At 38.3% G+C, this 12474-nt stretch overlaps 3 protein-coding genes across 4 annotated transcripts in view; all 3 read right to left on the minus strand.

Moving 5' to 3' along the window:
• Positions 1-290, minus strand: part of gng12b (guanine nucleotide binding protein (G protein), gamma 12b) — a 28187-nt gene extending 27897 nt beyond the window's left edge. The window contains exon 1 of one of the 2 annotated variants that reach the window (XM_063466155.1): positions 51-290. The gene's annotated coding sequence lies outside the window, so the exon portion shown is untranslated. The remainder of the gene's footprint in view (positions 1-50) is intronic. The other variant, XM_063466154.1, reaches the window with a different exon arrangement.
• Positions 291-1860: 1570 nt separating this feature from the next.
• Positions 1861-6494, minus strand: LOC134620548 (protein wntless homolog). The gene is made up of 12 exons (XM_063466751.1): positions 6307-6494; positions 5089-5352; positions 4866-4990; positions 4620-4775; positions 4370-4506; positions 3623-3791; positions 3437-3534; positions 3295-3362; positions 3061-3200; positions 2853-2936; positions 2553-2718; positions 1861-2469 (listed from the first exon to the last, which is right to left on the minus strand). Exons 1-12 carry the CDS (start codon positions 6488-6490, stop codon positions 2351-2353), a joined length of 1710 nt encoding a protein of 569 aa, XP_063322821.1. The 5' UTR covers positions 6491-6494; the 3' UTR covers positions 1861-2350.
• Positions 6495-6630: 136 nt separating this feature from the next.
• Positions 6631-12074, minus strand: dr1 (down-regulator of transcription 1). Its single transcript, XM_063467396.1, has 3 exons — positions 11135-12074; positions 10849-11012; positions 6631-7813 (listed from the first exon to the last, which is right to left on the minus strand). Exons 1-3 carry the CDS (start codon positions 11352-11354, stop codon positions 7667-7669), a joined length of 531 nt encoding a protein of 176 aa, XP_063323466.1. The 5' UTR covers positions 11355-12074; the 3' UTR covers positions 6631-7666.
• Positions 12075-12474: the final 400 nt, after the last annotated feature.

Raw genomic sequence — 12474 nt, forward strand, 5'->3', positions numbered from 1 at the left:
ACAGCAGAATGAAGAAAGATTATTTATGTAATCTCTGTACTGATACTCACCTGGCCTCTCGGATCCAAAAACGGGTTTGTTCCTTTGTTTTGTTTTTGTTTTTTATGTGGTTGTTTTGTTTGTTTTGGGGTGGTGGTTTCAAATTCGAGCCATGAAATAATCCCGCACGAAGCTCCCGCAACTCGACAAAAATGTCGACTGAAAAGTTTCAGCTCGGATTAAACAAACATTCAGCCGTGTGGAGGTGAAAGCGCAGTGACGGGAGACGCGCTCAGTCATCTGCTGTTGGCTGCTGCTGGGCAGGACTACACGCCGTTTCCTAATGTTTGGACAAGGCAACAGCGCCCCCTGTCGGGGGCTTATACAGATGGTAATTCATAGGATCCTGATTGTGATACACCTGCACCTGAGATATTCAAAATGTAGAAATGCAGGTGATCCACGCTTCAACATTATCCTGCATTTGCCATAAATATATTTTCAGTATGAAGTGCGGTTTTGGGTTTTTTTTTGTAATCTTGATAAATAAAAAATACAAATATTTTCATTAGTCAGAAATAGTTTTTTCCCTTTAATTTTGTCTCCCGATTGTCAATACCCAGAGAACAAATTTCAAAAGCCAAAAATGACACATTCTAGTATAGCTAGAGACGGTTAGGTTATTTCTCAGACCTCACAGGAGTAATTTGAAATAATATTAAGGATATAAGAATATCTGCATCATGCTGCATCAGTAAACTATAAAATTATCAATAATATATATATATCCAAGTGATACCTGAAGCACTGGTAAGCAAATCAACTAATTTTACTTACTTATCTGGCTCGGTGGTGTCAAATTTAATTCATGGACTTCACAGAGCTTCATCTACTGACTTCACCAGTAAAACAACTGCATAAAAATCTAAAAATAAATAAACCAAATAAACATTTTTTAAAACTCTTCTTATTTCTTCTAGTATAGGTTTTAGCACATTCTGAAAACATTTACATTCCATAAACCATCTTGCAGATGAACAGTCTGAGATGATGAAGAAAATTACATGCCATTCCAACAAAAGGCCTCAGGTTTTTTTCCACATTAAAGAAATGCTGTTATTGTAGATAAAGAGAGCTGTTAGCTAGACTCCTCGGGTTTTAACCACAATTAAGGAAATAAATGTCTAAAGTTACAGATACAGTACTAGTAGTCTTTTACCCGGATTTTGCTCCATAAATAAAAACAAACAGGACAGTGGATGTACTGTAACACAAGCAGGAAATTTTCAGTGATATAATCAAATATTTGCTGGAAAAAACACCTAAATTTTTTTGTTTTTGGTTTATCTCTTATCAGCTTATTTTGTTGTGCTATGGCAGACCATGGGTAATATTTTAGACATCTATAAAATGAACGCTTCAGACTAATTTTCAGACTTTTCATCTGGTGGCTACGTGGGTCTGTTCTGGCGCTTTGGCCGCATGTTTGAGATCCCTGGTCTAGATGTATGATTTAATTCATTTGTTTGTTACCACCTTAAGCTGCACCTCAGTCATGAAAGCTCATTCTTGCATAAAGTAATAAACTCTAGAAACATTCAGTAGCAAAGTAAATTAAAATAAGCAATTTGAGCACTGTTTTATTAATAGAAAGTATATATATAATACTTTCACACATAATGCTTTTTCACTATTTACATGAAAAAAATTAAAGCTGTATTTTGTATCTTGGTATTTATGTGTTTTAGACTGAATGTGCACAAAACCTGAAAAATTGTGAAGAAATGTTTAACTGTCCATGCACTTCGTTGAGCCATATACTGTATATATATAAAGTATTCAACCAAGTATTTAACAAATAATTTAGATTTATTTTGGCATTTTGCAAAGATACAAAGATTGAAAAGATTGGCCACTTTTTCTTTTCATTACAAGTTTAAGGAAGCAAATCTACATTATAGGAGGTTGTAACAACATAGTCACATAAGGGGAGTCACAAGTTAACAAATTTCCTGTCATACCACGTAGAAGATGTCTGCTAGATAACAATAAGAACTTCAATTTATAGCATGCTTTAATTATTTTTCCCATGGTCACAAAGTTTAAAATAAGCAGCTTTTGGAGGCCTCTAAGGTCTGACCTTCCAGTGAATCTAACTTTGAATATTCAAGCTTTCCTCACTTTTCCTTATACTGTAGCTTCCTGTAGCTTTTGTTTTCCCCAGTCTGTTCACGTTCATTGTTAAAGGGTACAGTATTGTACAATGGCTCACTTGTACATTCGACAGTGTAGAAGACTCTGGCAAGTAACATCAAATTAAAAGATAACACCACAAATGTCCCGAAACTAAACCGAGCCCAGCAGCTATTCCTCAGCCACCTTCCCAGTGATCCTGTAGACCTCTGTTGGCCCCTGCTCTCCACAGGTCAGCTGTGTATCTTGGCTCTCGGGCTTGTCTGTCATATCTGCAACATAATCTCAGACAAACACCTCCAGCATATTTACAAAGCAAATATCTCTTGCCATCGGTTCGCTAAACTGGATTCTGACCAAACAACAGAACTGTTACGCACCTGTGTGTTGAGTGTCTCCTGACTTCTTCTTGTTGTGCTTGTGTGAGGGGGCATAGAGGAAGATAATGGTAAAAACATACAGGTTCCACATGCCATAGATTCCTGTAAGAAAAGCACTGTGGACTTGGAGAGTGTAGTCTCCCCAGTGCCAATGACCTTCGCTGACCTATTTGAAAAAATAAGAATATTTGAAATAATTTTTAAGAAACCCAAACATGTCCAAATAACAAATCATAAACATATTTTAAAGAAGAACAAACTGCAATTAAAACTGGTGCTCCTTAGAAGGTTAAAACTTACTTGATTTAAGATGAAGAAGATGATGGTGAGAGCAGCACATGTGAGTGTTGCCAGCATTAAAAATTTAAACCTGAAAATGATACCCTGGGGGGGGAAAGCACACCTACAGTCAGTAAAGTAAGTAGAATTTCTGCATAATCTAGTGTATAAAAAGCTCTTTCTTTTTGTCAGATTCACTGCTTTTTCTTTTGTGATTTTGATATCAAACCTTATAGCGCAGTCTCCGAGTCTCTGGCATTGTAGGAAGCTGTTGCATTTTCCCACTAATGGTTCTGAACACACAGTGCACCATGCGACACAGGGAGAAGAAATAAAGGCAAACAGAAATTCCTGCCACAATAATGAAGGTAATATGTGGTTTCAGATAAGAAAAAACTCTTGGATGTTAATGGTAGCCTGACTGCTAAATTACTTTTTATAATAAAGAATAGATATTTGAAGGATACTGCAACCTTACTCCTGGATTCTGACGCCCACACACTGTAGAATGGATTGCTCAAACGAACCCCCCTTCGGTAAGAGAGAAAACAACTTACTTTTTTATTAAATCCACACTAATAACACAAAAAATGAAAAACATTTACCTTTCACTCAGGTCAAATATGAGAAGAACAGAAGATCCAAACACCACAAGCCCAACTTGCCACCAATAAGCTGAGAGGCGATTCCTCTGACGTTGGTCCTGGTGATTTAATGAATGAAAGAATAAGTAACAACTGGCAGGAAAGTGCAGAGAAATGTGCAACAGCAAACAAGAAAGACCTGCTAACCATGAGGTGTTCACCACAGAAGATTATCCAGAAACAGAAGAGTACAGAGTATAAAGCGCCCTGCTGGGCATCTTCAAACAGCAGCATCCATGTCCACTCAAAGCCCATGGACAGCCACTCCACCGGCATGTCCAGGAAGGCCATTGAGAGGCCCAGAGCAAAAATTACCCTGAGCAGAACAAATACATCAGTGAAAGAAACACTTACATCCACTCTAACAAATAACTCCTTCTGCTCTATTGCAAATGGAGCAATGACCTAGCTCTAGGCAATCATGCACTTTAGATCAAACACTTTTCATTTCCTCTGCTTGGAAATGCTACACAGAAGTATGTTGGACTTCTGAAAAACAAGCTCTTAAAAGTATGCCAGAAGGTTTACTTGCAGTTTTAAGTTCTCATTGAGTATAAAGGAGCCAGGAGCTCCTTACAAGTAGCTGTATTGTATAACTTCACTCTACCTTTTAAATAAGATGATTTTGTTTCAGTCTGCAATAAAATCTCAATAAAATCAGTCCGCAGAGGCAGCAATCGCAACCTAAAGTGCTCAAAATTAAATATTCTTATTCTTATTAGTGGTAGTAGGAGCAGTAGTAGTAATATTATTATTATTATTACATTGTTTTTTATCATTTGAGAAATTATTAAAATTCAACTCAGTATTATGAAATAAAATTCATAAATATACTTAAATGTTAAAATGTCACTCTTAATCTCTCTTTCCACATGCAGGCTAGCCAAAACATACTTTTCCAAAAGGACCGGAGGTCTCGCCAAGAGTCGAATCCTGTACCAGTACCAAACTGTAGCCACTGATATCCAGGGACTGAACACAGTCTTCATGCTGATCCACACTTTGGTGAAGCCTCCATTCTGGTGGATGTCCTGAGAAAGAGGAGGGTCATCAGATGTTAGAGTGCGAAACTTTTAGCCTTTGGAGATTAATTCAAACACAACATGCTGTGTAACCGAAGTTAACGTGTAGAAATTACACTCACCACTACATGGATGTCCTTTATTTCCCCGATGCCAACGTTCATTGTGTCATTCACTGGCAAACGCAGGTTCATTAAAAAATATTTGTGGGCTACACTTCCCAGCTCCATGAATGGTATTGGGTCACAGTGATAAAAGCGCCCTTCGTTTTCATACGTCTGAAACAACACTGAGTTTTTCCTCACTAAGCAGAGAAAAATGTAACAATTTTTCATTTCTGTGTATAACATGGAGTCATGCAGGTTTACCTTGGATACTGCAAATGTGCACCTGAGTGGCCTTTGCTCCACCGAGTGAAATTTTGTGGTCCACTCAGACGTCATGTCGTCCCTGTATGCCAGACGGGCATCGATAGTGATGACCGCATCGTCTTCTACACAGGTAGGAAAATTGCTCATTTTATTAGAAACCCACTGTAACTAGGAAACTACACTATTTACATTTCTAACAAAGACAAAACACACGTCTTACCAATCTGATTTATCATTTTGAATGCAATGTCAAACTGCAGAACAGCCAGCATGTATTGAAACCACGGACTCATTTCAGTGTTGGGTAGGGGTACATGCACAGCAAAAACAATGTCGTTGGCATCGAGCGTTTTTGCCAAAGGGTCGTCAAAACTGTGGACCTGCTGGCATCGATTCGAGCCCCATGGCATGAGCCAAGCACGTGTCCGGTGGAAACTGATGCATTTGGTGGCCAAGTAGCGGATTGCAGTGGTAGGACTGGGAGCTATCATAAAAGAAATCAGAGATATATTATGAAAAAAGACAGACTAAAGCTTAAGTATTAAGAGCATTGGGAAAATGTGTTTTTCAGAGCGCTTCCAACACAAAAATAACGTGAATTAGACTTCATTTTCCTAAAATTGAAATCATTGAGGGCTATCCTGCATTTACAATCAAGCTGAGTAGCTCAAAAGCACACAAGCAATAAAAAAAATATACAGTATGTGCAAAGAAACTCCATGCAAAAACTATAAATATAATTAAATAAGGAAACTCTAAATACAAGATGCAAAACTGTTCACCCAGGTGTAGAAACAAGCTAAACTGCTTGCAATCAAGAATTTAAATTAAATAAATGTTTAATTTTTAGAGTACATTGTAATTTTATTATAAACAATTCATGCAGATCTTCCAGTCTCAGTAAAAATTTGAATATAGAGCCCACGACCTATGGTGTAACATCAAGCATGTAGTTCTTCTGATTTCGGGGTGTAATTACCAGTACTTAAAATTATGCACTGGTTCCTAAAGATCATTAAAATATATGTAAATGAAAGTGGAAAAAAGTGAGACAAATTATACTGTAATCATTTTTAGACAGAGACATGCCTGTACACCACAACACCAAACCCAGGTTGAATTTTTTTTTCTATAAAATAATGGTAATTTAGTTCTATTTCTAAAAATTAAATAACACTTTGAACAAAAAATGATATTTTTTGAAAATAAAAATAAGAAACTTGGTACAAATTTGAAAACAGTGAGGAAATCATTGAGAACGTTAAAGGAAGGTCGCCAGCTTTCATTGGCTGGCTGAGTAGAATCTGCAGTGCAGTAACATATAAGCCCATCTAAATGCACATAACAAAGATTAAATAAGATAAATTACTCCAAATAATTATTAGAAAACATTATTTGCAAATAAATTTAAAAATGTTTTAAAAAATCATCTACTTACATATCAATGCTCCAACCAAGATGGAAAATATTTGGAATAATAAAACGAAGAAAACAAATAAAACCAACTTTTTAGTGCTCATCTTCTCTATGACCGCTCCTGCCATTTGTAAGAGATATTTTGGGTAAAAAAATATAAAAAGAAAGTGTTGTCCAGACAAGATAAGTGCTCCACTGAAGCTCATCTACCTGCTCACACACATCTGACTCTCATATGGGATATGCCAGACATCAGGCTCAAACAGAGCGTGTGCAGAAGGGACAGGAGGTGGAATCATTAGGCATTAAAAAGATCAGAGAACACTGGTCTATAAAACATGATTCCTTTATTGCTTAAAGAATACAACTTTGTAGTATAGGCAAGTGAATGTGTATCACAACTAGGTTACTTATCTTTACACTGAGGATTGACCAGTCACAATGCAAATGTTTGATACTGCACCCAAGGAAAAGGGAAATAACAAATCTGGCCTCGATATCAAAGCGTCTTACAAAGTTATAGGTTAATAATATTTAACATTATTCACACTGATCTGGAGTCAGCAATGAGAATCACAGTAGCACCTACACCTTAAAAAGAAAACAAAACACAAACTCTGGGCTGTTAGTCTATCTTTGGTTCTATCAGACAAAAATATTCAGTTTTTCAAAGGTGCAGCTAAGAACCAATACTGTGTGTAGTTCAAGGTAGAAATGAAACAACATAACGTTTCTGAATAAGCTAAAACAAAAATGTATTTTTCATTATTTAATAGTACAATTTCAATATTCACGCCCCCTCAATCCTTCCACTGTCGAACAAATAACTCCACAGAGGAGTAAAGAAAACCCTTTTTGACAAAATGGCAAAGACAAGAGAAGAGGAATTAGATGCTCTGGAGTCGTCAGGAGCGATTCGCCTACACCACTGATTGTTATCTAGCACTATGGTTGAAATAAACAAGCTAGTTGGTGCAGTACCTGAAAGAGCAAACACCTGCTGCACCATCACCAAACTTCAGTGAAATGTGCCTTCAGTGCATCCACAGTACACCCAGAAATCTACAAATTACTCACAACATAACATCAAGACATAATTAAACGGAAGTAACTTAAAAAAAAAGGGGGGGGGGGGGGGGGATCATCAAAATTTTATTAACAGCTTTTCAAACCAAACAAATTTCAGGTTCTGGTATCATCATGTTGACATCCCCCTCCAACTCCATCTCCACTGTCAATACCAAATGTGCATTTTCCTTGTGTCACTGATGTGCACCAGCGGTCAAACACATCTTAAGTCTCTGTCAACAACAGCACTGGGAGGTTTGCCCGCCAACACTGTCCCGGGAAGGGATTCGGACAAGCTGAACGGTATCCTGGGATCATATGTCATCCTCTTCGTCTTCATCCTGAGAGGAACCGGCCTGTTGGGCAGCAGTGGCAGATGCTGCCGCCATCTGTGCCTGCTGGGCGGCCTGCTGCATCTGCAACCATTCCTGCTGAGCGAGTTCTGCCTGCTGCTGTCGCGCCTTCACAAACACAAGAGAGGCATGAGACAGGCGAAGGTGAATGAGGATTATATCAGGCAATTAGATATATCACTCGTGGTGGTGATATCTGATATTTACTTAGAACTTGAATAATTTAAGACATTTTCGTTGTATATGTCATTATAAGCACTGAACATTGAAAAAAAATTAAAATAAAGTTTCTGCAACAAATTACTATATACTTATATGTGCTTATACTTGTTTCTAGAAAGGAATTGAGTTAATAATTAGCAAAGTACTGCTGAAAGTTAACTAAATAGATCTGTCATGCATTTGTGAACAGTTTCATGCAAATAATGTGCCTCAAGTGGTTATGTGTAACATCCACTCAGCACACAGATAATTTAAATCGGACATGGCTTTGCTGTATTTCTCCCCAAAGGCTTACTCATTTCCTAAGGAATACAGCTGGGTGATAGAACGATAACGATATGTATTGCGAAATAACTTTTTCTCGATAGAAAAATTAAACTATTGCGATAGACCTCATCTCTCTTGCTCTCTTAAAAAAAAGAAAAAAAAAGAACAGCCAATCCAAATTAAGTAGCGCAGAGCCAAACCAATCACAGCCACGTCACGTTACTTGTTACGTACAGCACAAGTGCCAAGCCGCACATGTGTATTTGTTTGGGAAGCAGCCAGCCGCCGTGCCGCCCGGCTAATGGAGGAAATGAGTGTGCCGACTAGAGAAAAATCAACCGAGAGCGTGACCGAAAGTTACCGAAGAGAAAACAGATGATGGTTCCAATTCCGGAGAGATTGTTGAACGGAAGGGCCATAGAAGTTCCGTAGTGTGAAGGTATTTTGGCTATTTCAAGTCTGACAAAAAACAGAGTAGCGCGCACTGTAAATTGTGCCGAAAGCAAGTCTGGAAATACAATAAACCGGTGCATGCTCAATCTCTGACTGAAAGCACTAATTCGTCATTCGGCTTTTGTCAGACTAAAGTATATATATATATATATATTAGGGGTGCAACGATACTCGTATCGATATTGAACCATTCGATACAGCGCTTTCGGTTCGGTATGCATGTGTATCGAACAATACAAAATTTTTAATTTATTTTATCAACTTTTCTTCTGACGATGCTGTCTGTGTTGAGAGCTCAGTGGATCTGCGTTCGACTACTCCGCCTAGGCTGCACTGTCGAGCACAGATCCACTGAGCGCAGTGCAAGCTAGCAAGACAGAAGCTTAGCTCATTGCAGCATGGCAAATTGAACCTCCCCCACCCTCATTCAGATATGGCCTTTGGAACTATATCGGTCTTCATGTGAAGTATGACCCTGAAGGTAAACGTATCATGGACAAAAGTAAAACAGTATGTCGGATGTGCCAGGCAATGCTCAATTACATGGGTGGGAACTACTGCATTAGCGCAGTTTGCTCGTTAACGTGTTGACGCTGTCCAGCCCCACGCACTGGGCGATCCGCGGTAGCTCGTTAACGGAGATTTGCCGTGTTGTGGCGTTAATGTCATTTCAGATTAACGCTGACAGCACTAGTGGGAACACAATGAATATGACTGCACATTTACGCCGACATCATCCTAGTGCAAAGACAAGTGGAAGCAGGCAAAAACAACAAGCACGCATGCTACAAACTTTACCCGTGTCATTTAGACAGCCGTTAGCACATGATTCTCCTTATGGGGACCTGATATGTTTAATATGCTGCTGAGAGTATACCCCAGAAGAAGCTATAGTATAGCTTTTATTTTGGAAAGAGCCATTTCTCTGTAATAAACTCTCTTTTCCAAAGATGAGGGATTTCTCCATGAGATATTTATTTTTTTTATTACTTTGTCGTTTCAGCAACATTAAATTTAAAAACTGTACTTTTGAGTTAAAATATATATTTATAATTTTAATAAATGACAAATTAAAAAAGCATGAACATTTTTTGTATCGAAAAAATATCGAACCGTGACACCAAAGTATCGAACTGAACCGAACCGTGAATTTTGTGTATCGTTGCACCCCTAAAATATATATATATATATATATATATATATATATATATATATGAAGAATGTTCAGTTAGCATCTTTATTTTAAAACTGTTTGAAAAGCTAAGCTATACAACAAGGAAAGATTGAGAATTTCCTTTTAGTTCTCAGTTTATTTGATATTGACAAAACTTTGTCTGTTCTTCTGTAAAACAAACTAAGATTTATTTTTAGAATCAATATTTTGTTTCTAAGTGGAATTGAAATTTTTTTAGTCGTTTTGTTTGTTCTATTTTGAAACTTAAATGCTTTGTGCCTTTTGTGTAGTTTGCAATATTTGCCTATTTATCTGAAAAAGTCTCATGTTCCTTAAGTACATCTACCCTGCTGAACTTATTATGGGAAATAAATATTTAAATCAAAACAAGCTGCTGATTATTTCACATTTTACTTGTGAGCAACGGCACATTTAAATCTTACAAATATAGTAATTCGGCTTATATCGTGATATATATTGTTATCGCCTGAAATGAAAAAAACATATTGTGATATGAAAAAATCTTATATCGCCCAGCTCTACTAAGGAAGTTAGCACAAAACAAAAGACCAATCACAAAAGACCTACTTCATCAAAACTCAGATCCCTACATAACGTGAAGTTCTGGTCCAATAATTTTGTTTATTATAACATTTCTGAGCAATCATAGTTGTGTTGGTTTGTTTAATTATTTTTTATAACACGGTGTGGCAGCAGTAAATTCACATTTTCAATTCCACTGTAGCAGAAGAAGATGGATGGATGTTTTCATGGGCTCTGAAAGCAGCACAGAATGATTTCCTCTAGTCAGAACTTCAAAAACAGCTATGCTCAGTTCAGTGGCTGTTGGAAGCACCTGGACATTTTAACAGTTGCTTTTTATCATTTTATTATGTCTTTGCTGTTTTTTTAACCTGATTTTTAAATGCCCCTCAGGGTTAGACTAAATGACCTGGTGTGGAAGTCAGTTCCCTGAGCTGAATTATGTAAATTTGTACTGTTTCTTGTGCCTCTCTCAAAATCATACCTTTGCAAACAATTCCTGTTGTTGCCTGAGGAGCTCTTCTTCAGGGATGCCCAGGTTCTCCAGTCTCGAGCTGGCCTTCCTCCTCTTCAGAGCAACAGTTTTACACTCCTGCAGGACGTCTTTCACCTCCGTGATGTACGATGCGAAACCGAGGCTTTCGAGCGCTGCGGTTCGAAAGCAAGAGGCGAAAGTGTTTTAATTACTCTCTGTGGTTTAAGGCTCATTACATGGTGCTGCACACATACACACACCTTTCAGGGTACAGGGAAAACAAAGCTGGACTCACCGTTGATGACATGCTCTGGGGAAATGGTTTTCTTGTCCGACTTGTTGCATATTTCATTGGCTTCTGAGGATATGAGGTGGATGAACTCTGTGCAGCAGTTAACCACAAGCTCCCTGGCATCGTTGGCCACCCGTACGTTGGGGAGAGTTTCCTTAATCATTTTGTTGATAGCTGCTCTCGGGATGGTGAGGTCATCGTCATTTCCAGAGGAAGAAGCCATCGTGGCAGACGACGGGACAGAAAACAGAAAAAAAGAAACAGAAACTCCGATTCTCGACGGAAGGAAACTGTTACGAGGCCTTCTCGTGTCGGCAGAATTAAAATATAACGGTCAGGTCAAGACAACGTCAACACAGAGTTAAATGTCATGTAGGAGAGTGACGTTTCCTCCAAGTTAGCCGGCTAGCTTAGCTAGTAGCTAATAGTTCAAACAATTTCCGCAGAGTAGAGCCTTTGTGCGGAATGTGGTAGAAAAGAAACCGTTAGAAAACGCTAAAGTATATACACCAAAAAAGAAGACAAAAGGTTAATACTGTGTGGAAAGTGCTTAGCTAGCTAGCAGCCAGGCTAGCTAGTAGCTGTGGTCCCTGTCGCCAGAAAGCCGCAACGCAAAAGACAAGTGAAAGCGGAGAGCATGGCTACCGCTAGGCTAACAATGAAGTGCCTCCCGCATGGCTAAACAGTTAGCTGCATAGACACAGAAACAGGACACACGTGCCACAACACTGCCTGTTGTTCTATCCTGCATCGAGAGATGATTCGGACATTTTAGATAAGCAGAAACATGGTATCGATTCTTTTATACGTTTGAAATGTGGGCAACGTTAGCTTAATTCAGTCCGGATGCAACGTCAAACAAAGAGCCGGATACCGTTCTTCTTCTTTGGTGTTTAAAGCCTGTCTGAATCCCCTCGACTCGCATTGCTGTGGCCTTGTGGTATTTGTCGTCCATTACTGCCCTTAGAAGATATGTTTGGAGAATTAATACAGATGGTGGAAAAACACCGAGATCAAAACAAATAAACTGAGTATGTACTTTCTTACATTATCTCTATATTTTGATGGTAGCTACAGTAATATTTCGTATAGAGTCAGAAGACCGCATCCCATATGCACCTCTCCAAAATATAAAAGATGAGGCCAATCCATAGCTGATTGTGTGAGTTTTATATCCAGGTATGTTTTTACTACATTATCTTTCCAGATGGTATTGTGTGGAAGATCAAAATCCGACTCTGTTAATAATTCTATCAATTTTGAAAAAATCCTGTACACCACTGGCTGAAAGGCAGCCTCAAACCATGGCAGAGTCTTCACTATAGTTTAGACACTCATTGTTG

This window comes from Pelmatolapia mariae, linkage group LG23 (genome assembly GCF_036321145.2).
Source record: "Pelmatolapia mariae isolate MD_Pm_ZW linkage group LG23, Pm_UMD_F_2, whole genome shotgun sequence".
Lineage (NCBI taxonomy): Eukaryota > Metazoa > Chordata > Actinopteri > Cichliformes > Cichlidae > Pelmatolapia > Pelmatolapia mariae.